General features: G+C 36.1%; 1 protein-coding gene and 1 pseudogene across 4 annotated transcripts in view; both read left to right on the forward strand.

Annotated features, from left to right (window-relative positions):
* Window positions 1-10,291, forward strand: LOC147578132 (proline-rich protein 3 pseudogene; annotated as a pseudogene).
* Window positions 1-27,722, forward strand: part of SPATA1 (spermatogenesis associated 1) — a 57,671-nt gene that overhangs the window by 9,367 nt on the left and 20,582 nt on the right. For 3 of the 4 annotated variants that reach the window (XM_025924523.2, XM_086717419.1, XM_086717418.1), the window contains 4 exons: window positions 14,392-14,498; window positions 15,932-16,049; window positions 19,128-19,181; window positions 19,276-19,504. In XM_025924523.2, coding sequence (XP_025780308.1) covers window positions 14,392-14,498; window positions 15,932-16,049; window positions 19,128-19,181; window positions 19,276-19,504 — 508 coding nt within the window. Of the gene's footprint in view, window positions 1-10,297; window positions 10,386-14,391; window positions 14,499-15,931; window positions 16,050-19,127; window positions 19,182-19,275; window positions 19,505-27,722 lie in introns of all 4 variants that reach the window. The other variant, XM_086717420.1, reaches the window with a different exon arrangement.

Here is a 27,722-nt window from a genome sequence, read left to right on the forward strand (position 1 = left end):
TCTTGTAAACTAAAATATAAGAAAATATAAGAAAAGCTTGCTTAATATTGTTTTTGAAAAGTTTTGAGAAAGCAAAATATGGATTATATAAAGTATTAGATATTAACTCCACTGTGTATCCCATGGTCTGATTACAATTATTTTATCCCAGTTCTTTTATCTATAGTTCATTTCCTCTAAGTGCTCTGATTTTATTGGGTTCCCAGTGCATTGATCCTATCACCTGTTTTTTGTTTTTGTTTGTCTGTTTGTCTTATTCATCACCTTTTGATGCCCTCCACACTTTAAATACCATAGAACGATCTGGATTACTCTCTTTCTGATACTTTTGACTCCTTGGCCCTCTCTCATTTCATTATACTGCTTGGCAAAACAAAAACCCTGGTTAATCTAATTCTTCACCTATACTATACCTATGCCTACAGTGGAATGTGGCTGGAGAAAAATATACCAACATGAACATTGTTCTCACTTTAAATTCAGGACCATGAATCTCAACTGGAACCTTTTGCTGGTAGGCAGACTGTCTTCCACTCACTCATTTACTTTTCCACTGTTCTAGACAACTATTGCATACCTTCTCAAACCCCCAGTACCTTCTCTCCATTTTCTCTTTAAACCAGCTCCAATCAAGTTTTCACTCCACTACTGCACCAAAATTGCTCTTGTTAAATTCACCTCTACATTACTAAATCTGTTGTTTAATTCTTATCCTGCATATTTTTGGTCTATCTGTGTGCAGCAGTTGACACTGTTGATCACTCATATTTAACATAATTAATTCACTTGGCTTCTAGCATACACATCTTGGTTTTCCTCCTGCTTTCCTTGTTGTTCATTTTCAGTCTTCTTTGCTGGGTTTTCTTCTTCTTCCTGATCACTTAATAGTGGAGAATTTCAGGGGCCAGCTCTTTGTTTCTTCTCCATCTGCACTCATTCCTTGGTGGTCTCATTCTGTATAATAGCTTTAAATACCAACTTTAGGCTAAGGATTCCCAAATTTATATCCTCAGTCTAGTCTTCTTTCCCAAACTGCAGATTCATATTTTCAGCTTCCATCCCACATGGATGGCCAATACACATCTTAAAATTAGCATATCTCAAACTGAACTATGGATCTTTTCTCCCTCCCCTAAACATGTTCTCCCCATGACATTCTCCATCTCAGGTGATAGCAAATCCATCCTTTGAGTATCTGTGGCCACATGCCTTAGAGTCATTTTTGTTTGTTTGTTTCTCAAACTTCACTTCCAATGGACTAACTATAGCTTCAAATTATATAACAATCTGACCATTTCCCATCACTTCTGCTAGTACATTGGAATGAGCCACCATCATCTCACACTTTATTCAGATAGCATCATAACAGGTTCCATTTTCTTGTCCCTTACAGCCTGTTGTATTAACCCTTTAATAGTTATTGAATATAGTAAACTTTGGAAGTAGAACATTGTATGTGTCCTATTGAAAGGCAAAATGAAATACAGGGCACCATTTATAAAGTATTCTTGCCCCCAGCTGACTAATTTGTGTCAGTTGAAGACTATACACAGTTAACTGTTTACAAGAGGGAAGTCTTTGTTTCAAAAACGCTTGTTGAACAAGGTTGGCTGGGAAGATAGTAGAGTAGGAGGACCCTAAGCCTGCTTCATCCAAGGATACAACTAGATAACACATCATTGTAAATAACCAAGAAAACTACCTAAGAAAGACTGGAAGAACAAACTCTACAACTAAGGTAGGGAAGAGGCCACATCAAAGGAGGTAGGAAGGGCAAAGACAGGGTCTAGGAGCAAAAGGGACTATGGCCATCTTTGGTGGAGAAGGAGAGGTGTAGAGAAAGGCAGAAACAGACTTTCACACTGGGGCACCTACAAACAGGGAGGATGAATCCCCATAATATTTGCCTTTGAAAATGAGAGGGGCCAAATTTCTTGAGTTCTTACAACAAAGGGAGTTAAAGCCTGGAATTTTAAAAAATCAGCATACTGTACTCTGGAAGAGTATAGAGGGCTGTAGAAAGCCCCACCCATAAAGAGCACAACAAACAGTCCATGAAGACACAGGGTAGACATGGTTTGAGACATGTCAGGGGAAGTGGGAGGGTGAGTGAATTGTCATCACAGAGTGTGACCCAGAGACACAGGGATTGCTGAGAGACGCCTCCAGGAAAAGGAGCAGACAGGCACCATTTCCCTTCCCTGTTCCCCCTCCTCTGGAATAAATACTGGCCACCTGTGGGAACCAGGGTGGTGCCTACACTCGTTACCTAACTTGCTTGTACTGAGTCCTGCCCCCTCATGCTTTGGCAGATCAGCCCTTCCCAGTCACACCTACCTCAGTCCCCACATTGCACATTCCTCCCCCAGAAGACTGGTGCAAACCCTGCCAACACCAAATCTCCTGACACATACATTTGGCAGGGCCTCATTTCTGGGAGCAGGAGGGGCAGATCCCATTTCACAAGCTGACTACTACACACCATGTTAAAGTGTATGCCACTCCTGCTGAGGACCACAATAGGCAAAGAGAGCCTCTGCAGACAACTGGACTGAAGGAAGTAAGATGCTAGGACTCAACAGCAGAGCACATGCAATGCACATAGGAAACATTCCCTGAAACACTAGGCCCTGAGGAACAGGGGACACTGTACTGCAAGGTACTATAGGACCTCTTCTTCATAAGACTGTTATTGTTAAGAGCAATATTAGGAAAGCTGACTTTCCTAATACAGAGAAATGGACACAGAAAGTCGGACAAATAGGAAGGCAGAGATATCTCCCAAATGAAAGAACAGGACCAATCCACCAAAAGAGACCAAAGCAAAACAGTTAAAAATAATATGCCTGATAGAGAATGTAAAGTAATGATCATAAAGATACTTACCAAACTTGAGAAAAGATTGAAGACATCAGTGAGACCCTTAACAAAGAGATTTAAAAAAGAGAGAGACAGATAAATAACACAGTAAATGAAATTGAAAATATATTTGATGGAATAAATACCAGGCTAGATGAAGCAGAGGAACAAATTAGTGACCTGGAAGACAAGTAATGAAAAGTAACCAAGCTGAGCAAAGGAGAGGAAAGAAAATTATGCAAATTGAGAATAGTGCAAGGGAACTCAGTGACTCCATCAAGCATAATAGTCATAAGGGATCTCAGAAGAAGAAGAAGAGGTTAGGGGGCAGAAAATTTACTTGAAGAAATAATAACTGAAAACTTCCCTATTCTGAAGAGGATAATAGATGTCCAGATCCAGGAGGCACAGAGAGCTCTCCAAATATTCAACCCAAGGAGTTCCACGTGAAGACACATAGTAATTAAAATGGCAAAAAGTAGTGATAAAGAAAAAAGTTTTTAAGCAACAAGAGGAAAAAAAAAGACTGTTAAATACAAAGGAAACCCCATAAGGCCATCAGTGAATTTTTCAGCAGAAACTTTGCAGGCCAGAAGGGAGTGGCATGATATATTCAAAGTGGTGAAAGGAAAAATCTACAACCAAGAATATTCTATCCAGCAAGGCTATAATTCAGAATAAAAGGAGAGAGAAAGAGTTTCTCAGACAAAAACTAAAGGAGTTCATGAATACTAAACCAGCCCTACAAGAAATATTAAAGGGGACTCTTTGAGTGGAAAGGGAAGACCATAAGTGAGAGTATGGAAAGTAGAAAGCAGAAAAGCAGTAAAAATAAGTATTTCTGTTTTATAATATTGATATCATAAATATCAAAGGACTCATAAAATAAAAAGATGTAAAGTATGATACCATATACCTAAAATGGGGTGAGGGGAAAAACAATGGGTTTAGACTTAAACTGACCATCAACTTGATATACACTGCTATATGCAGAAGATGTTATATACAAAACTAATAATAACCACAAATCAAAAACCAGTAATACATATGCAAAGAATAAAGAGAAAGGAATCCAGTCTATCACTAAAGAATGCCAACACACTGTAAAAGAGAACAAGAGAAGGATCAAAGAAAATCTGTAGAAATAACCATAAAACAAATAACAATGGAAATAAATACATACCTATAAATAATTACTTTGAATGTAAATGGACTAAATGCTCTTATCAAAAGACATACAGTGACGGAGTGGATGAATTAACAAGACCCATCAATATGCTGCCTACAAGAGACCCATTTCAGACCAAAAGACACCTGCAGGTTGAAAGTGAGGGGCTGGAGAAATATTTATCATGAAAATGGATGTCAAAAGTAACTTGGGATAACAATACTTACATTGGACAAAATAAGACTTTAAAACAACTGTAACAAGACAAGAAAGGACACTATATAATAATATTTATGTACCCAACTTAGCACAGAAATACATAAAACAGTTAATAACAAGCATAAAGGAAATAATTGATAATAATACAATAATGGGGCACTTTAACACCCCACTTAAATCAACAGACAAATCATCCAAATAGAAAATCAACAAAGGTATAGTGGCTTTGAATAACATACTGGACCAGATGGATTTAACATATATTCAGAACATTCTATCCTAAAACAGCAGAGTACACATTCTTTTCAAGTGCACACAGAACACTCTCCAGATAGATTAGGTCACAAAAGAAGTCTCAACAAATTTTAAAAAATCAAAGTCCTACTGTGCATCTTTTTTGACCGCAAGCTCTAAAACTAGAAAACCACAGGAAAAAAATCTGTAAAGAGCACAAATACATTGAGGTTAAAATAGCGTGCTGCTAAACAACGAATGGATCAACCAAGAAATTAAAGAAGGCAAAAATTACATGGAAACAAATGAAAATTGAAAAGACGATAGTCCAAAATCTTTTCCTCAAGTGTGGTCCTAAGAGGGAAGTTTATAGGAATACGGGTCTACCTCAAGAAGCAAGAAAAATCTCAACCTTACACCTAAACAAGCTAGAAAAAGAACAAAACCCAAACTCCGCAAAAGCAAGGAAATAATAAAGATTACAGCAGAAATAAATGATTTAGGCAGCCATTGCCACAACCATGATGTTGAAACAAAAGAAGCAGAATTAGCAGCAGCAGCCACCACTGCAGCAGCCTCTGCTGCCAGAGCGGAAAGAGACTGGAGACGAGGAGCATGGAAGTCCCATCGGACCACCCAGCCTTCTGGGCCTTACTCCCATGGCCACTGGAAAGCCTGGTGACTCTAAGTCAGCTCTTCACAGAGGTCTTCCAGGGTCAAGGGGATGAATGATTCAACCACTGCTGAGTCTCCCACCTCCTTCCTGGGGCAGAGGCCCAGTCTGGGGAGGCCTAGGCCCCAGGTGTGGCCCATGTGGTTGTGGTTGGTGGAGGGCCAATACTGAACCTTTTTCCTGGACCAAGCCATGGAGGTCCCTTCAGGGGAGGCTTTCACAAAGAGCAGAGAAATCCTCGAAGGCTCAAAAGTTGGTCTCTTATCAAAAATACCTACCCACCCAAGTATGGCCCCCAAGTTATGGAAGACAAATCCTACCACCCTGTCTGCTGACATTTTGCCAAAAAGGGCCACTGTCGATATGAGGACCTCTGTGTCTTCTGCCATCCAGGTGTCAATGGACCTCCTCTGTGAGACTGTGCCTTCCCATCGAGGCTGAAGGGAGCCCTCTGTAACCTAACAGCCATATATTTCCTTGTGGCCCTGTGATGGCTACTGTGACACTGTTCCACCCACTGCCCTCAGACAGTGACACCCACCCCCATCTGTGACCTTCCCATTTGGGGTCCAGAGTTGTGTTTCATCACTGGTGCCCAGTGTGTGGTCTTTTGTCTGATTCAGCCTCTAGAGACTTGTCTTCAGGACCCCATCTTTGCTCACTTCAACTGCCTCCTAGATCTTCTTCCCCCTCACTAACTCACTGCTGAACAGGAAACCTCTTTGGTGCAGTTTCTTGTGCATCTGTCCACCCAGCCCCCGGTACTGCCCTCGATTCTTGAGAGCCCTGGAGCAGTTTCATACCATTCCCTTCCAGCTGCTTGAGTCCTTTTTATGTGACAACCCTTACCCCCAAAGTTGCCAGTTGCTCTGTGAAACTCACCAGGTTGACCTGGGGTCAGGTATGGATGACTGGTGCAGTTACTCCCTGAAAGGCCACTCTCCCTGCTTTTGGATTTTGTAGTTTCTGCATCAGTAGCATGATCCCCACTGCTCTGGTCTGGTCTGACCACAGTGCTTTGTGAAACTGTTCATCCCCTTGTATGCAGCCTCTCTCTGCCCGTGGCTTTGTGACTTCCCAACACTAGACTAAGTTTTTCTGCCAAAATGAGTGAGACTTCATGCCCTCTAGACTTTCCATACCTCCCAATGTGGGAGAATTGTGAAACTTTGTGCAAGACAGCCTCCCTGGTCTCCCCATTCTGGGGTCGGTTTTTCTGGGTTTGACACAAGCCCATGAGACATCTTCTAAAGCTTCTGAGGGGTTACCCTCTCCTCTCCAGCCCACTTTAGTTAGACTATGTCATTGTGAGGCCACCAGCCCTTTCATCTGAATTCTGTGAATCTCCACCCAGCCTACCTTTGGGTAGAACCTGGACAGTACTGTCACCCTCATCTAACTTTCTTCCCTCCATCCCTGGCACTGGTTGTTTTCTGTGAAAATAGCAGTGTACAGGCTCAGTTTTGAACTGGCCCTGAGGAAATGGATCAGGAATTGTGTGGGCAGGAGGGAAGGATGAGAGTCATTGGAGAACAGAGAATGATTTTTTTTTCTTTTTAACATTTTTTTTTAATATTAGTAATAAAGGCAGTGAACACAAGCAAAAAAAAATGATATAGAACAAAAATAAATAGAATAGATCAATGAAACCAGGAGCTTTTTCTTTGAAAAGATCAACAAAATTAATAAACCTCTAACAAGACTCATTAAAAAGGAGAGGACCCAAGTCAACAACATCACTAATGAAAAAGGAGAAATAGCAACCAACACCACAGAAGTACAAACAATTGTAACAATATTATGGAAACCTGTACACCCAACAAATTGGATAAATTAAATTAATAAATTTCTAAAAACATATAATCTACCAAAACTAAAGCAGGAAAAAATAGAAAATTTGACCAGACCAATTACCAGCAATGAAAGCAAATCAATAACCAAAAAACTCCCAAAAAACAAAGTCCAGGACTAGATGGCTTCACCAGCAAATTCTACCAAACATTTAAACAGTTAATACCTATTCTTCTCAAACTATTCCAAAAAATACAAGAAGGAATACTTCCACATTCATTCTATGAAGCCAATATTACCTTGATATCAAAAGGAAATAGATACCAGAAAAAAGAACTGTAGGCCAATATATCTCATGAATATAGATGCAAAAATCCTCAACAAAATGTTAGCAAACCAAATCCAACAATACATTAAAAAAATCATACACCATAATCAAGTGGGATTTATTCCTGACATGAAAGGGTGATTCAATATTCACAAAACAGTAAACATGATACATCAATAAGAGAAAGGATAAAAACCATATCATTTCAATAGATGCAAAAAAAAAAAATCTGAAAAGGCACAAGATCCATTCATGACAAAAACTGTCTGCAAAGTGGGTCTAGAGGGAACATACTTCAACATAATGAAGACCTTATATGAAAAACCCATAGCCAACATCGTACTCAATGGTGAAAAACAGAGCGTTTCCCCTAAGGTCAGGAACAAGATAAGGATATCCACTCTCATCACTTCTATTCAACATAGTACTGGAAGTCTTAGCCACAAGAATTAGACAACATAAATAAAAGTCATCCAAATTGGTAAGGAAGAAGCATAATTTTCACTATTTGCAAATGACATATATAGAAAACCCTAAAGACTCCGTCAAAAAAAACTACTAGAAGTCATAAATGAATTCAAGCAAACTCACAGGATACAAAATAAATGTATAGAAATCTGTTCCATTCCTACACACTAATAATGAAGCAGCAAAAAGTGAAATTAAGAAAACAATCCCATATACAACTGTACCCAAAACACTCAGATATCTAGGAATAAACTTAAGCAAAGAGGTGAAAGACCTGTACTGTGAGAATCACAAAACACTGATAAGAGAAATTCAGGAAGACACAAAGACATCCCATGCTCATGGATTAGAAGAGCAAATATTGTTAAAATGTCCAAACTACCCAAAGCAATCTACAGGTTTAATGCAGTCCCCATAAAAATACAAATAGCAATTTTTTATATGCCCCTTTCAAATTGTTTTTTTTTTCATGTTTATTTATTTTGACAGTGCGTGCGAGTGAGCAGGAGGGAGGGGCAAATAGAGGAGAGAGGATCCCAAGCAGTCTCTGTGCCACCAGTGCAGAGCCCAACACAGGGTTCAAACTCACAGATTGTGAGATCATGACCTGAGCCAAAACCAAGAGTCGGATGCAACTGAGGCACCTAGGTGCCCCACCCATAGCATTTTTCACAGAACTAGGACAAACAGTCCTAAAATTTGTATGGAACCACAAAAGACCTCAAATAGCCAAAGCAATCTTGAGAAACAAAAACAAAACTGGAGGAATCACAATTCCAGATTTCAATTCATTTTATAAAGAAGTAGCAATTAAAACAGTATAGTACTGACATAAAAATAGACACATAGATCAGTGGAATAGAACAGGAAAGCCAGAAGTCCATTATTATATGGTTAATCTTCAACAAAGAAGAAATGAATATTCAATGGGAAAAAAAATTCTTCAACAAATGGTGTTGGGAGAACTGGACAGCCATATGCAAAAGAATGAACCTGGACCACTTTCTTTCACCACATAAAAAATAAACTCAAAATGGATTAAAGGCCTAAATGTGAGACCTGACCTGAAACCATAAAAATCCTAGAAGAGAACCTAGGCAGTAATTTCTCTGACATTGGCCATAGCAATATTTTTCTAGATATGTCTCCTCAGGCAAGGGAAACAAAAATGAACTATTGGGACTACATCAAAATAAAAAGCTTCTGCACAGTGAAGGAAACAATTCAACAAAACTAAAAGGCAACCTATGGAATGGGAAAAGATATTTGCAGATGACATCTGGTAAAGGGTTAATATCCAAAATATATAAAGAACTGATATGACTCGATACCCCCCAAACAAATGATCTAATAAAAAATGGGCAGAAGACATCCAGATGGTCACCAGAGGCATGAAAAGATGCTCAACATCACTCATCATCAGGGATATACAAGTCAAAACTGCAATGAGGTATTACCTGATGCCTGTCAGAATGGCTAAAATCGAAAACACAAGAAACAGCAAGTGTTGGAGAGGATGTGGAGAAGGAAACTTCTTGCAGTGCTAGTGGGAATGTAAATAGGTGCAGTCACTGTGCAGAACATTATGAAGATTCCTCAAAAAAATTAAAAATATAATTATCCTTCAATCCAGTAATCTCACTACTGGGTATTTATCCAAAGAATACAAAAACACTAATTCAAAGGGATACATGCACCCCTGTGTTTATTACAGCATCATTTACAATAGTCAAATTATGGAAGCAGCTCAGGTGATTGGATAAAGGAGTGATTTTACATATATAAAAAAAGTGATTATATGTGTGTGTGTGTATGTACACACACATATACAATGAGATATTATACATCCATTAAAAAGAATGAAATCTTTCTATTTGCAACACTATGCATAGAGCTAGACAGTATAATGCTTAGCACAATAGGTCAAAGACAAATACCATGTGATCCTATTTGTATGTGGAATTTAAGAAACAAAGTAAATGAGCAAAGGAAAAAAAGAAACCAAGAAACAGACTCTTAGCTATAGAAAACAAAAACTATAGAAACAAGGGGTGGAATGAGGAAAATAGGAGATGGAGATTACAGGATACACTTTTCATGATAAAAAAAAAAAGATTAAAAAAAGAAACCATACTATGCTAAAAAAGAGGAATTGGAGAATTAAGTTAAATGTATCCTAAGGAGTTAATAAGGTAAATTCATAATGCAAAACATTCTTTAAAACAACTACCCAGTCTCTTTAAAAAGTTAATGCCATTAAGAGGGGGTGGGGGAGAAGGTCTGGAAAACTTGCAGATTAAGATTTTTAAAGATGTGACAAACCCAATGCAGTGTGTTATCCTTGATTGGATTCTAGACTGAAAAACATTCTGAGAACAAATGGACAATTAAGGAAATTTGAATGTGGAATGGATATTATTTTACATTAAGGAACTGTTAATTTTCTTAAATGTGAAAATGTGAAAAATTAGACAAGTCCTTATTTTTAGGAGATGGATGCGAAAGTATTTAGGATTATATTTTTATGATGTCTGATTACTTTGAATGGTTTGTTAAGGGAGGGAGAGAGGATTGAGGACAATCTGGTTGAGACATCTGTCACCCCATTGATGACCAAGGTTGATTGGACTGATCTGGCTGGACAGGTGGGTGTCCCCTTTCTCTCTCACAACTCCATATGTGTCCCTCCAAAAGTTGTGTGCTGGGTTGAGGAGGACGACCTTCCCTATAGAGGAGGATCATTCTTCAGTCAAAGGGTATACAAGTAGTTCTGCTCCCCTGCTAGAACCTCCAAACAAGCTCTCAAGGTCCGATTGTAGAAGGCAGGGTAGTCAAGTTTCCAAGACTTCAGACACATCCAAATAAGGTGCTGCATGTGGCAGTCGCCTTTAAAAAAAGAGGTGGGGGGGGGGAAGAAGAAGTAAATGTGGCATGATGTTTACTTTTGAATCTAAGTAGTAGGTATTTGGGTCTTTGTAGTATTCCTTTTATTTGTATGTATGTTTAGAATTTTTCATATTAAAATAATAAGAATCTAAAATGAATGTCAGATGTGCTTCTATTAAAACCCTGAATTGGCTTCTCATTTTCTAAGATAAAGAGCTTACAGTGGCCTGGAAGACCCTATTTAATTTGTTCCTTGTCCTCATTTTTCTTACTTGATCTTTTACTACTCTCTCCCTCACTCTCTCTGCTTTAATCATACTAGCACTTTCTCACCTTAAGACCTTTGCTTTAATTCTTCTTGGAACTTTTTACTTCTACATCATCACTCATCTAATTTCTTCTTCACCTGCAGTCTTTACTTAAATCTCACCTTTTCTGGGGCGCCTGGGTAGCTCAGTCAGTTGAGCGACCAACTCTTGATTTCGGCTCACATCATGATCTCACAGTTCTGTGTTGGAGCCTGCTTGAGAGTCCCTCTCTTTCTCTCTCTCTCAAATTAAAACAAAACAAAACAAAACACTGAAACCTACTTCCTCTTATCTTCCCAGTTTTCCTCACCCTGCTCTACTTATTCTTTTTTTTCAGTACTGACCACTTTCTAATGTACTATATAATTTATCCGTGTTTTGTATTTACTGTTTATTGTCTGTGCCCTCACAGACCTGGGTCTAGTCTGAGGCAAATGAGTCACTTGCCTGAGGTGCAAAATTTAAGCCCCCCCCACACACAAAAGACCCCTCCATAATTAAGATAAATAATTCAATACAAGTTTTTTTAATGAAAAAATTGATGCAAAAGAAATCCTAATAGCATTTTAAAGAGAAACAGAATCTGATAGGCCATTTTGGAACCTGAGGCAAAAGGCAAAAATATGTGCCTATAAATATACCTTTTAATGTATTTTTTAATGGTTAGTAGTTTTGATGAAAACATTATTGATGAGATGCTTCCATGAAAGCCAGAAAAGTAAAATTATAATAAATTCATGTTTTGGTATAAATAGAATATTTAACCTTAAAATAATGTTGTGAGTTTTAGTATATACTTTTAAAATTCTCAGTATTTTTTCAACTACTTTGTTATTCTGGAAAAAGTTAACCATTAAGAATTTTTGTTTGTTTTTTGTTTTATTTACTTTTGAGAGAGAGAGAACGTGAGCAGGAGAAGGGCAGAGAGAGAGTGAGACACAGAATCTGAAGCAGGCTTCAGGCTCTGAGCTGTCAGCACAGAGCCCAGTGCGGGGCTCAAACCCATGAACCATGAGATCATGACCTGAGCTGAAACCAAGAGTCAGACACTTAACCAACTGAGCCACCCAGGTGCCCCCAGAAATGTATTTCTTTTAAGAAACATGTATTGAGGTTCATATTTTTCCTTTTGCTTAAGGCTGTAATAGTAGTATTAATTTCTCTCTTTATTTAAATTTTTGATATTTTGCTTATCATGAAAGTTTTTACATTGAATAGGTTTTTTTTTTTTAATGTTGTATTTCTCTTGATTACGGAGGTTTTGTTGCAGCCTTAAATTTTGCATCTGAGGTGAGTGCCTCACTTGCCTCACTCTTCTTCTTGTCCTGTTACCTCATTTGAAGGTAGAGTTATGCACAAGCAAGGATCTTTTTCTTACTCACTGCATATCTCTAATGCCTAGACCAGTGCTGGCACATGGTAGACATTCAGTAAATATTTGTTGAGGGAATAAATAAACACAAATCCACTATAAATTATTTTATATCACAAAATGTTTCAAAGTCCAAGAAATGTTTTAACTATATTTTCTCTGTATTGCCTACTCACTCAATTATGGAATTAAATCTATACAGGCACTTTGATTTATAGTTCATGAATTATAGAAATATTGACAGAATTTACTTTGTTTATAAAAACAAAGTAAAAATGTTTAGTTCAATAAATATTTTTTCTCCTGTAAAATATTAATGCATTTATATAAAGGATAAGGTCATATTTACTAAAGGCTTCTGAAAGTTTTACAAATATTTAATCATGTAGCTATTAAATATTATAGTATTAATAGTATAGTGTAGGGGTGCCCAGTTAGCTCAGTCGTTAAGTGTCCGGCTCTTGATTCTGGTTCTGGTTATGATTTCACAGTTCGTGAATTCAAGCCCAACACTTGGGATTCTCTCTCTCCCTCTTTCTCTGTTCCTACACTGCTTGCGCTCTCTCTCTCTCAAAATAAATAAACTTAAAAAAAAATAGTATAGTGTAGTGTTAGCTGTGAATAGTATAGTATAGTTAGGAAATTATCTTTTAAATGCTCTGGTATTCAAAATACAGCATATGGCAAACTTCAAACTACAGCAGATCTATACACACATCAAATGTATAGAAGTAATTTACTTGGTCTATAAAAACAACTTGAGCAAAACATTCAGTTCAAGAACCAATTTTATCTCCTATAAAAATTACTAATATTAATGGTAGGTCATAATCAAATTTTTAAAGTTTTATTCAGGTATTTAATACTGTAAAGTATAATCATTTGAGTTTTAATATGCAATGAATAACAAACTTCATTAGACTAAAAGATAAGACTATATTTGCTCTAATTGTTTTGTTTCTGTTGTGGTAATCTAAATATTCATCTAAGTGGAAGGATTCTAATTGAGGTTTAACAAAACATTAATAGAAAAGAAAATGGTATTGGGGCACCTGGGTGGCTCAATCGGTTGGGTGTCTGACTTTGGCTTAGGTCATGAACTCATGGTTGATGAGTTCCAGCCCCATGTCGGGCTCTGTGCTGACAGCTTGGAGCCTGGGGCCTGCTTCAGATTCTTTGTCTCCCTCTCTCTTTGCCCTTCCCCTGCTTGTGCTCTGTTTCTCTCAAAAATAAATAAACATTAAAAATAACTTTTTAATGTTTAAAAAAAAAGAAAATAGTATTTATTAATTTTTTAAAGTTTATTTATTTTATTTGGAGAGAGAGCATGAAAAAGCAGAGAGAGAGAGAGGGAGAGGGAGAGAATCCTAAGCACGCCCTGCACTGTTAATGCGGAGCCAGATGTGGGGCTCAAACCCAGGAACCCATGAGATCATGACCTGAGTCCAAACCAAGAGTCGGACGCTTAATCCACTGTGCCACCCAGGTGCCCCCAAGAAAATGGTATTAAAAGTACAGATAAGCTAAGCTGGCAGACATGCCCTACACAAGAACAACCATTTCTTCCCCCATCACTGTCAGGAATAGGTTCTTCCTAGAATTCTGGGAAACAAAAATATTTCCCAGACCACAGTTGAGAATTGCACAGTTGCAGTTGCTGAGAAATAGCAATCATCACAACAATGTTAGGGAAACAATATGTAAAGTATAAGGATTCCACAAGATCACTATAACAGAACTGAGTAGGTGGGGTCAAGGGAGAGGGAAAGGTTGGTAATCAGAAAACTGATCTTGGTGGTCTGCGACTCTTACTTCAAGCCACAGAAAGAACACTGTATGTCAGGGATGTTATGGTACCTTAAGACCACATCTATGACATTGTTTCTAGGGAGAAGATGTGCTGTAAGTGCCAAGTAGCCAACTTAAAATTTTGGCTCTTCATTTTCTTTTTTGTGTTTGTTCAGAAGGATACATGTATTCCATGTTTATTTCAATTATGATTATTAACTTTAAAATTCTAGAGGACATCAGTTGATTTTTTCCATTTTAAAAATATTTTAACTGATGTCTTCTCAATTTATTCAGTTGGTGGAACTTCATGTTTTTTATGTCCCTGAAGGATCATGGAACTATAAGCTAAATACCATTTCAATAGAAGTTGTTAACAAATTCATTTCAGCTGGATTTATAAGGCAAGTATTTTGTGGTCATGTTATGATGTGCCTGAAAAAACAATCTCTTTTTTTTTTTTTTTCTGCAGAGAAAAATGGGTTGTTTTTTTTTGTTTGTTTGTTTGTTTGTTTTTTTGAAATTTAGATTATAAGTGAAAAATTCTGGTCCATGTTATGGATCCAGTTTCTAACTTAATACTATCAATAAATAATGTTATATAACAGTTAATAAGTACTGGAAGAACAGATGTCACTTAACCATAATACTGCCACCCAGAAAAGGTATAACTGGTATATTACTGTGGTTACACACAAAAAGAATATAGAGAGAAATTATCTGAAATTAGAAACCTGTTGAAAAGCTGTGAATAGTGGTTAAACCAGTGTATCCACAATGACTTTTTCAAAAAGAAACAGAATATAAGTATATGTGTGTGTACATTTATATGTATGTGTATTTTCACATTCACAGAAGCATACATGACATTATTCCTTATCTTCCCCATCACTTCAAGCATACCAGTCTCTTTTCTGTTCTAGAACACATCAGACATGGACCTCAGGACACTTGTACTTGCTGTTCTCTTAATCTAGAATGCTCTTTCAGCCCTTATGTATCCTATCTCACTCATCTTCAGGTCTTTACTCCAATATTACTTTTTTGTTTAGATCTCTGATCACTATATTTTAAACTGTAGCTACGCTTCCTTCTCTGCTTTACTTTTCTCCATAGTACTTAGCAATGTCTTATAATTTATATGTTTTTCTTACTTTGTTAATTTTTTCTTTCCCATCATTAGATTGTAAAGTCTGTAAGGGCAGAGATTTTTGTCTCTCGTTGATTGCCGTATTCCCATTCCTTAGAACAATGCCTGACACATACTGGGTGCTCAGTAAATACTTGTTGGTTGAATGAATTAGTTATATAATGTTTCCCATAAGATCCTAGAATAACAAGAACTCAAAAAAATAGCATAAATGATGGCTTTAAATTTTAGATTTTGAGTGATGAAGTATCCCCAAATGAGCAAAAGTGTAGAGTCTGACAACATTTGATCATCAAAGAAATTTTTAAGCACCAGCTAGTCTTGTCAAACTTCCAAAATAATTATCTGTGGGTAAATCATTCTTTAATATATGTGTAAAAAATATGTAAGTTCCATAACAAAGATTTTTAAAAAATAATACCATTTAGATGTGGATGAGAAAAATAGGCAAGCATTTTCCTTTCAGTACAGAAAGGGCTTTTGTAAACAGTATTTATTTGTATAATCATTTTTTAAAATTTCCTGAAGTTTTACAAAGTGCCAGGCAATATAAAACCACAATATATTAAGTCATATATGATATATTAAATTAGTATTTATTTTTGAGATAGCTGACTAATGTTATCAAATGTGTAGTATAGCTGAAACCTATTTCATTTTACATTATAAAGCAATGTCATATTTCAGAGTATCTCCTCACCTTACTTTACAAGCCCTGAGAGAGCGTCTCAGTGAGTTCCTTGGTGAAGATGCTGTTGCAGAAAAATTTTTATTTCTGAAATGCATTGGAAATAATCTAGCTGTGGTAAGTTTTCTTATTTTTTCTTTTTGATTAAAGAAAGCATACCTTAAGAAATTATGTTTCTTAAATGCTTATCAACTCAGCTTCTTAACATGAGATAAGTAATATCAATCATAATGAAATGACAGTATAACTAAATACATAGATCATTAAGAAAAGATGGGTTGTGGGGCACCTGTGTGGCTCAGTTGGTTGAGCAACCAACTAGGGCTAAGGTGATGATCTTAAGGTTCCTGAGTTCCTGAGTTCAGAATGAGCCCTGCGTCTGGCTCACTGCTGTCAGCTCAGAGCCCTTTTTGGAACCTCTGTTCCCTCTCTCTCTACCCCTTTCCCACTCGTTCTCTCTCTCTCTCTCTCAAAAATAAACATTAAAAAAACAAGATGGGTCTTATTAGCATATTATTGGACACTAAAATGATGGGGATATTTTCAGGTGTGCGTTTCCTTGGGAAGAAAAGGAAGACAAAATTAAAATGTGATTGTATAAGTAATATGTATTTTTAAATTTTTTTTTTTAAAATTTTTTTTTCAACGTTTATTTATTTTTGGGACAGAGAGAGACAGAGCATGAACGGGGGAGGGGCAGAGAGAGAGGGAGACACAGAATCGGAAACAGGCTCCAGGCTCTGAGCCATCAGCCCAGAGCCTGATGCGGGGCTCAAACTCACGGACCGCGAGATCGTGACCTGGCTGAAGTTGGATGCTTAACCGACTGTGCCACCCAGGCGCCCCTGTATTTTTAAATTTAAATGATAGGTTTAAAAACATTTTAAATAAGTACTTGTGTTCTGGACAGAAATGGATCCTCATTGTTTGGGCCACAGCTAGCTTCATTTGGTGTGAAATGATAGGACTCCAGCATATGTACATATATTTTGGGGGGTTTCAGCTATTATCTCTTGAACAATCCTATTTGTAGTTTCTGTGATTTAATGGCAGGCTTTTCTCAGTTTCTCCAGCTGAAATTCTTAATTCTTAAGCCATTGGATCTCAAAAGTTTCTGGTTTCTCATATCAACATGAGGTTTCTTTCTTTAATCAAGACTTTCCATGTTTAAACAAAAAGTCAGTATATTCCTATTCCACTCTGGTTAACATATTATGTCATTATTATGTATTTATGTGATTATGTATTTAACATCTGACTCTGCCATTAGACTATAGCTTCCTGTGAGCAGGGACTTTATTTTATTCACTATTGTATTTATACAGTACCTAGCAAGGTGTTTAGCTCTTAAAGACATCTAAATGTTTATTGGACAAATAATGAATGATAATGGAAAAAAAATAAACATTTCCCTCCAAAGTAGTACTATTAAGGAATTTTCTATGTGGAATTCTCAGGATCAGCAGCTAGATTTGAAGTTTTTGTCACTTGAGTTCTATTCAGTATGGTAGATTCTTAATTTACTCATTAAGTTTTTCTCAAAGAAGAATAAGAACAGTTCTCATAACTTTTTATTCTTTTTCATGATATCTAAAATTACACAATATCAATCACAGAATCCTAGGTTGGAAGGTAATTTAAGTGAACTTCCAAAATTCTTCTAATATTTTACTGTTTTCAACAAATATTTATTGATGTTTTTCTACAAACAAAATGAGAAAAAAGAATTGGATATGGATCCTTCCCTTAAAGAGTATTCAGTGTAGTGGTGGAGAGAAATTAAATTAGCATATTTTGTATATTCAGAAGAAAAAGGGATTACTTCCAGCAGGAGAAGAGGGGAGATGGAGAACTTTGACAAAGAAGAGGTATATTCAGTTTGGAGTTTGTAAGATAAATACTTGATCTTGCAAAGATGTTGGGTGGGGAAAGCTTTCTGAGAAGAGAAAATAGAATGAGCAGCATAGTGGAAAAAGCAGGCAGCTAAGAAAGAGTGGAGTTTTTCTTTTTTTTAATTGGAACATGGTGTGAAAAGAAATAGTAGAGAACAAGTTGTAAAGTCATTTGCTGAAGTTCTTGAATGCCAGATTAATGAGTTTTGTTTGTTTCTGAAGCATTGGAGTTTTTGATCAAAAGGTGACATGATGAGAGCCTTAAGAGACTAGAGGCAGGGTTTATAACTAGGAGACTTGCCGTGGTTAGGCCAGAGATACGGAGGGCCTAAGGAATAAGCTGCTTCTTAGATTTCATCTACTGCTATTTTTCTCCTTGATTTTCCATTTTAACCACAAAAATCTTTGTGTGGTCCTCAAATATAGCAAACTCTGTTCTGATTTATGTTCTTTGAACTTGCCTGGAAATTACTTCCCCTTGATTTTCAAATAGCTTGCTTCATCTTTTCATAATTCAAGTCTCAAGCTCAAGTATTATCTTTTCCAAAGGGCCTTCTCTGACCACCTACTTTTTAGATATTCTAACTCTTAAATTACTCTGTATTCCATCACTCTTTTGTTTTCATAAATCACATATCACTGTTCTAAATCATGTTTCTTTAACATCTGTTCTCGTAAGTAGAATAGAAGCTACATGAAAGCAAGAACTCTGCGTTGTTTACTGTTATATCTCCTACCATAGAGAATACTGCCTGACCCATAGTATGCCCTCAATATTTGTTGAATGAATGAATGGATGGATGGATGAATAACAGATGAACTCCATGGGTTATATATTTAGGAAATAAAGTATACAGCTTTGGACTCTGAAGCCAGATTTCCTGGTTTTGAGTCCCAACTTGGAAACTTCCTAGTTACAACATCATGGACAAGTTATTTAACTTCTCTTTGCCTCACTCTTGTTGTCTGTGAACTAAAACGTGTGCCCATCACATGGAACTGTGGAGATTAACTGAGCTATTACATGTAGGGCACTTAGAATAGTGCTTAGCATATACTGAGTCCATGCAAGTGATAGCCATAGTCATTATGACTAAATGACATGGAATTTCTTTTATGTTTTGTACAGTGAATAGAAATAGGATTATAGTCTACATTTTCTAGACTCTAACCTCAATTATCAGCTTTTAAGTTTGATTTGTATGTCACAGATATGTGCCTTCTGCAAAAAAAAAAAGTTGGACTAAAAATAATTGAAAACATACAAAAGCTTTATTTTTTTTCCTCATTTATTTGTTTCTAGGTGAAGGCAAAGCAAGAATCAGAACTGAAACTCAAGTCATTTGTTCCTCCATATGTATGTAATGTGACATTTTAAACTTATGTTAATTTTTTAACTTAACTGTTTTTTAAATTACAAGCTAATTTTTTTAATTTCCTATGTGTTTTAGGCTCTTCAGCCAGAATTATATTTGCTTCCTATAATGGATCACTTAGGAAATATTTATTCAGCATCAACAGTTTCTTTAGATGAGCGGCAGACTAATACCGGTGTTGCTGAGGCTGATGGAATAATCCACAGACCAGTTAGTGTAACTTTGGTGAAGGAAGAACCTGGAACAGATCCCAGTTTTTTAGTAAACACTTTGAAAGAGCTTCTTAACAAGAATCGAGAAGAAGGTGATTTCAACTGGAATGGGAAAAACAAAGAGGTTATTATAGTACATTTTAGTAGTCAGGTCGGTGAGCAAATTCTGGGCAAATCTAGCCTTACAAATGTGGCAAATCTAGCTTCCTTATAAAAGGAAAGCTACAAGTCCATTGGGGGATTTTTAAAAATAGTTTCACCAAGTGAGAGAAAAAAACGCAATTTAAGTACTATGTTAAAAATCAAGTCAAAATACTTATAGCACATAAATAAACTCCACTACCTTCTTTTATAATAGTTTCAGATAGTTAAGGCTGAAGGAGAAAGGAAGTGATTACTGCATAGAACCCTGGTATTATTACTATAAGTGAGAAGGATCTTAGCCACGAAAATAGTATCAAACAGAAGCAAAACAATTTTAATGCTGGGCAACATTTGTATTTCAAAGAATTGTAAATTTTTATCTGATTACTTTCATCAATTAATTCAGTTCTTAAAAAGTGGTAGATAATTAAACAAATATATAAAGGTGGAACTATTGTCTAAGAACCTATTGAAAAAAATAATGCCTATGGGAAATAAACTGTGATGGAAAAGCAGATATATTAAATATTTATAACTGAAATGACCCCCACCCCCCAGTTAATGGCAACATCCATTACAGCTGCAAAATATAGACGTTCTTAACCACTAACATTTTTCTCCATCTTCAATGATAACCATTCTTATATTCTAAGTTTATGCTATATCCAATGATAATTCAAACTTAACACCTTCTTTAATCATAGGTCCATTTAGTATTTACTCTTCTGATGTGTTTTACTATTTCTGATGAGAAATGTGGATGAGATCCACCTACTTTATTATTTGATGTCAGCAAGATGCTCAGTGAGAATCTTTACTTCCTTCTTGATCGAGTCTTCTCTCTACTACAGTGTTAAATATTGCTTTCCAGTCATAATATCACTTAAAAGGTTAAAGGGAAAAAATACCTGGGAAAAAAATTCAGAGTGGAATCCCAGTATTCCTGAAAAGTACAAGGTCAAGTGATTGATGAAGTAGGCGATTGCCCCACATAAAGCTGTGAGTAGTGTCATATTTCATATCCTGGGCTACTGGCCAGATTCTTGAATTATGATATTTGCACAAAACCCAAAACAATCTTTGGTGAGAATATTTAACCCTTGAATTTTGTGAAAGTGTAGTTTTTAAATGGTATTAATATCTTGGTGCTTCACTTCAAAAAGTTTAATTATACTTTATAAGAGGCCAGCATGTGCTCATTTTAAAAAGTTCTAGATATAACAGTAACTATAAAGAAGATAACAATAATTTCACCATCCAGAGATGGCTTCTGTTAGTGTTCTGGCATATATTCTTTCAGTTATTTTTTTTTTTCAGTTCTTGTATATAATAAATATTTTTTTGGCTTTTAAAAATGAGGGCACATATGAACCCTTAAAGCCTCTTCTTGTATTTTAGAATATGTCATAAACATTTCATATCAATAAATATAGATCTACATCATTATAGAATTCCTTGTGGTATAATTTATGTATCCAACCCTGTGTTAGTGTTTTTGCTATTATGAATACTGCTGCAAGCAACATTTTTTTTAAGTACTTCATGCATTTGTCCTGTTATTTTTTAGAAGTTTAATGGCTGTTTCTAAGGCTGTATTTTTTGTTGTTCTTTTTCTTACAAGCACTTTCCAATCTTGTGTGTCTTTCTCTGTCACATCTTATTTCTTCCCCAATAACCTATTACTTTGATTTTTTGAGATAATTGTTTTCTTGCTTTTATTTATAGTTTTACCAACTGAATATGTATTTATTTTTTTAAAAAATTGTCTTCATTTACTCATTTTTGAGAGACAGAGACAGAGTGTGAGTGGAGGAGGGGCAGAGAGAGAGGGAGATACAGATCTGAAGCAGGCTCCAGTCTCTGAGCTTTCAACACAGAGCCCAACATGGGGCTCGAACTCACAGACTGAAAGATTATGAGCTGAGCCGAAGTAGGACGCTTAACCAACTGAGACACCCAGGCGCCCCTAAATATGTATTTCTTAACAATAGTTTAGTTTTGAATGTTTTTAATTTAATTTAGATGGACTCATATTGAAAGTATTTTATTTTTGACTTGTTTCTTTTGCTCAACATTATAAGATTCAGTCATGTTTCACATATAATACTATTTTTTTCATTGTTGTGTAATATTCCATTATAAGACTATACCATAATTTATCTGTTCTGATGATAGATATTTGGTTTATTGCCAGTTTAGGGTTATTACAAATATGTACATTCTTCTACATGACTCTTAAATGTATAGGTCCATGAGGATCTCAGAGAATGTAACTAACGTTGGCATTGTTTGCACATATTCAGCTTTGCAAATAATGCCCATGTGTTTTCCAGAGTGATTGTACCCATTGGCAATGTCTGAAAGTTCCTATTGAACCATAACTTGTCATCCTATCAGATATTTTCGGTCTCCTGTTTCTCTGCTTTAAGTTGTAGATAATTTCTGCGGATTTTTCTTCCAAATCTATTTTACTGATTCTCTCTTTAGTTGTGTCTTATCTGCTATTAAATCCTTACACTGAATTTTTAATTCCAAATATTTTACTTTTCTTTTCTAATGGTTCTCTTTGGTTGAACATGTTTTCATATGTTTATGGCCATTTGGATTTGCCTTTATTCAAATGTTTTGTCCATTTTCTTTCTTTTAAATATAGCTCCATTTTATATACATATATGTTTTTTCCACCATATGTGTGCATGCATGTGTGTGTGTGTGTGTGTTTGTATGTTTGTAAATAATTCATTCTAGATTTTAGTTTGTGGCTTCTTTTTTTTCTCTTTATGATTCTTTTGATGAAAGGAATTCTTAAATTTTGTCAACATGCTCTAAAATTACAAAGAAATGTGTTGACATCAACTCTTCATCAGTTTTGCTTTACATATTTGAAGCTGTTATTAGATGAGTGACATTTAGGATTATTATGTCTTCTTGATAAACTGACCCCAATGTAATTATACAATGTTTCTCTTTATTTCTGGTAATAGTTTTTATTTTAAAGGTTAATTGCTCTAATATTAATATAATTATTCTAGCTTTTATTTTTTAAGTTTATTTATTTTGAGAGAGAAAAAGCATGTGCATGTGATCGAGGGAGGGGCAGAGAGAGAGGGAAAAGAGAATCCCAAGCAGACTCTGTACTGATGGGGTGATCCCATGAACTGTGAAATCATGACCTGAGCCAAGATCAAGAGTCAGAGGCTTAACTGAGCCACCCAGGCACCCCTCTAGCTTTTTTTTGATTGGTGTTTGCATGGTATATCTTTCTCCATTGTTTTATCTGTTACTGAATATCCAAAGTGGGTTTCTTATAGACAGCATGTATTTAGATCTTACTTTTTAGTCCAATTTGGCAGTCTATGTCTTTTACTAGGGGTATTTATACCATTTACATTCATTGTAATTATTATTGATGTGGTTTGTCTTAAATCTACCAACTTGCTATTTATTTTCTATTTGTCTCATTTCTTCCATCTTCTATTTTTCCATTTTCTTGCCTCTTTCTTGATTGAGAAGTTTTTTGTGATTCAATTTTATCTCCACTATTGTCTCATTAGTTATTTCTCATTTTAGAAAACTTTTAGGTGCATCTGGGTGGCTCAATTTAACTGTCTGACTTAAGCTCAGATCATGATCTCGTGGTTCATGGGTTCAAGCCCCGTGTTGGGCTTTGTGCTGACAGCTCAGAGCCTGGAGCCTGCTTTGGATTCTGTGTGTGTGTCTCTCTCTCTGTCCCTCCCCAGCTCATGCTCTGTCTGTCTCTCTCTCAAAAATAAACATTAAAAAAAAATTAAAAAAAAAAAAAGAAAACTTTTAGTGGTTGCTATAAGGTAGAGGTCATCAAACATCTATATTTATACTTATTTTTTTAATATTTAAACTTTTTAATCTCTATTAATAATATATTAATATTATAATATCAATATGGAGCTCAAACTCAAAACCCCAAGATCAAGAGTTTCATGCTCCACTGATTAAGCCAACCGGGCACCCCTATTTTATTTTATTTTAATCCATGCCTTATGGATTGTTTTTTATAACCTTTTATTGGAACACAGCCATACCATTTTGTTTACATATTTTCAGTGACTGTTTTTATACTACAATGACAGATTTGAGGAGATGTGACAAAGACTCAGTGGTTCATAAGCCTGAAAAATTTATTATATGGCCTTTTAAGGAAAAGTTTACTACTCTTGCTCTAAACTATATACAGTACGCCTTTAAATTTGAAGTTTACTTTCAAATTGTATACAACTTCATATATAATTTAAGAACCTTACAGCAGTATTACTTCTGTTTTCTCCCCCAATTCCTTTGTGCTGTTGTCATATATTTTACTTCTGTATATAACTCCACAATACATTTTTACCATTTTTATTTTACACTGTTATCTTCTAAAGAATTTTAAAGTAAGGGAAAAATGATTTTTTATATTTAGGAGAGAGTTTCTTCCCCCTCCCCCAACCCAGTGGCAGTAAACCAATGCTTTGTATCAGTGCATGATCCTGGGGCCAAGATAATCCTTACAGCTTTTGCTTCTACCCTTCCTTCAGGCTTTGCCTAGGACTGGTGATGAGGTTTTCCACTCCTTCCTCAGTGGTAAGACTTCTCAAAGCTAATATTGTTGAAAGGGGAGTCACTTACTCTTCCTCCAAAGCAGATGGCTTTTGCCTCTGTTCCTCCTTGAGAACCAATACATTTTTGCCTGGGTCCTGAGATGGAAGAGTTTCCAGTTCCTCCCCAATTGGCTTAAGGCTTTTGCTTTGTGTGAAAGAAGAGTGTTGAGAAGGATGGAATGTCATACTTTTTTGCCACTGATGGCTCTCCTGCCAGGTCTCCTGCCCTGGCCCTAGTCTTTCATGTGAGCATATGATACACGCACCTGGAAGGGGATTTGCTATTAAGTATTGACTTCCCTTTGTGTCTGAAGATCCCAGAGATTCCAAACTATCCTCGTAGCCCACACTGGCCTTTAGAATTCCTTAAAATTTTAGCTGTTTTCTTATTTCTTTTAATAGCAGTTACCACTTCCTCCTGTGCTCTGCCAAAGATGAAACCATTTTCTCCTAGGAGGGAATTGGAATTCAATTCCCTACAACCATAATTCTCTGATGAATTCAAGAAAAGTTATTATTTTATTGATTATTTACCTTTTCTTCTTGTTCCAGTGGGAGCATTGTTTTCATCTTTCTATAATCCTGAGCACAAATGGAACTGCAGTTCTTACATTTTAATATAGTCAAGTTTATTGATATTTTCATTTATGGATAGTGTTATTTATGTCTTTTTTTTTTTTAAATCCCTTTTCTACCCTGAGGTCATGTATTGTCTTTCAAACATGTTTTGGTTTGCTTTTCCAATTCAGTTTATTAATCTACCTGGAACAAATTTTTATGTGTGATGTGAATAAAGTTCCTTAATTTTTTTCCCATATGTACACTTCCATTTGTTGATGGTAGTTGTATAGTTTCTTTAAAATACCAAATTACTCTTTAGTGGTGCATGAGAATGCAAAATATCTGAACTCTAATATTACATTGTCAAATATAGACAGTTACAATGCGCATAGTGGAGCACCTGGGTGGCTCAATCTGTTAAGCACCCAAATTTGGCTCAGGTCATGATCTCACAGCTTGTGAGTTCAAGCCCCGCATCAGGCTCTGTACTGACAGCTCAGAGCCTGGAGCCAGCTTCAGATTCTGGGTCTCCCTCTCTCTCTGCCCCTCCCCCCCCAAAAATAAACGTTAAAAAAAGTTTTTTAAAATAATGTGCATAGTATGTTTTACAAGTCCTTTAATGAAGGAGGAAAGAGTAATGCTTTACCATTTTCATATTGAAGTGGGTATTTCTTTCCATTAGTTGTCTTCTGTGCTTTCCCATGGGTCTGTGCTACACACCTCTACATTTTTGACATGCCTCAACTTTAATATATTTAATACTTGACTCCACTGTTGCCCCCAAACTAGTGTACTTTCTTGACTTCTTTGGTTTCATCACTCTTCCAGTTGTTTAAGCTTTGAAATAATCCTTACTGTAGACTAATACATATATATATACACACACACACACACATAAAGGAACCTTAAAAACCATATTGTAGCCCCCTTGCTTATAATCTGCTTTCCAGTCTATTCTGCAGAGTGCAGTCAGCATCATTCTTGTTACAAGCTGGATTATTTATCTCTTTGCTTAAAAACCTTTGGAAGACTCGTTGATTACTACTTAAGGCCCAAGTTCTTTAAGATGGCATTGAGAACCCTTTATATTCAGACTTCAAACCCAGGGTTGCAAATGTTTGGCCATGCAGATTGTTCACTACCTAATTCCAGAAGGCTTCCTTCACATAGATCATGATATGAATGGGGCTTTCAGGATTTGCTTAATATGGTAATTGGTTCAGTAACTTTTAGCTATTATTAGTAGTAATACTATTCTTATTATTATTATTATAATTATTATAGTTTATGGATAAAGGGGAGGAAGAAGTACCATGAAGTACAACTGAAGAAGTAGGTAGAAACTTGAACTGCAAGAGCCTTGGTTCCAAAACTAAGGAATGTTTAAGCAATGGGAAGCCATATTAACTTTGTTTGTTTCAAGTTTTTATTTAAATTCTAGTTAGTTAATATATAGTGTAATTATTAGTTTCAGGAGTAGAATTTAGTGATTCATCACTTACATATAACATCCAGTGCTCATCACAACAAGTGCCCTCCTTAATGGCCATCACCCTTTTAGCCCATTTCCCACCCAACACCCCTCCAGTAACCCTCAGTTTGTTCTCCATAGTTAAGAGTTTTATGGTTTGCCTCTCTCTTTTTCCCCCTATGTTTATCTGTTACATTTTTTAAATTCCACATATGAGTGAGATCATACAGTATTTGTCTTTCTCTGACTTATTTCTCTTAGCATAATACACTCCAGCTCCAACCACATCATCACAAATAGCAAAATTTCATTCTTTTTTATGGCTGAGTAATATTTCATTGTATATATATACCACAACATCTTTCTCTATTCATCAGTTGATGGATATTTGGGCTCTTTCCATAATTTGGCTATTGTTGATAATTCTGCAGTAAACATTGAGGTGCATGTGTCCTTTGGGTAAATACCTAGTGGTGCAGTTGCTGGATCATAGGACAGTTCTATTTTTAACTTTTTGAGGAACCTCTATACCACCTTCCAGAGTGGCTGCACCAGTTTGCATTCCCATCAACAGGGTCAGAGTATTCCCCTTTTTCTGCATCCTCGAAAACATCTGTTGTTTCTGTGTTGTTAATTTTAGGCATTCTGACAAGTGTGAGGTGATGTCTAATTGTAGTTTTGATTTGTATTTCCCTGATAATGAGCAATGTTGAACATCTTTTCATGTGTCTGTTACCCATCTGTCTTCTTTGGAAAAATGTCTATCCATGTCTTCTGCCCATTTCTTAACTGGATTATTTGTTTTTTGAGTGTTGAATTTGATAAGTTCTTTATAGATTTTGGATACTAACCCTTCATCAGATATGTCATTTGCAGGGGCACCTGGGTGGCTCAGTCGGGTAAGCATCTGACTTCAGCTCAGGTCATGATCCTGTGGTTTGTGGGTTTGAGCCCTGCTTCACATTCTGTGTCTCCCTCTCCCTGCTCCTCCCCCACTCATGCTTGCTCGCTCTCTCTCTCTCTCTCTCTCTGTCAAAAATAAAGCTTAAAAACATTTTTTAATTAAAAAAAGATATGTCATTTGCAAATATCTTCTCCCATTCTGTTGGCTGCCTTTTAGTTTTGTTGATTGTTTCCTTCGCTGTGCAGAAACTTTTTATCTTCATGAAGTCCCAATAGTTCATTTTTCCCTTGCCTCCAGAGATGTATCTAGTAAGTTACTGCTATGGGCTCATGTCGAAGATGTTGCTACCTGTGTTCTCCTCTAAGGTTTGTTTTTCTTGTCTCACATTTAGGTCTTTCATCCAATTTGAATTGATTTTTGTGTATGGTGTAAGAAAGTGGTCCAGTTTCATTCTTTTGCATGTTACCATGTACCATGTTACATCTTTTGCATGTTCCCGACACCATTTGTTGCAGAGACTGTCTTTTCTCCAGTGGGTATTCTTTCCTGCTTTGTTTTAATAGGAGTAACATGATTGGATTTCAATTCTAGCAAAACCACTTAGGTGACACTAT

Source organism: Puma concolor, chromosome C1, assembly GCF_028749965.1.
Source record: "Puma concolor isolate L17-30 chromosome C1, mPumCon1.1.hap2, whole genome shotgun sequence".
NCBI classification, from domain to species: domain Eukaryota; kingdom Metazoa; phylum Chordata; class Mammalia; order Carnivora; family Felidae; genus Puma; species Puma concolor.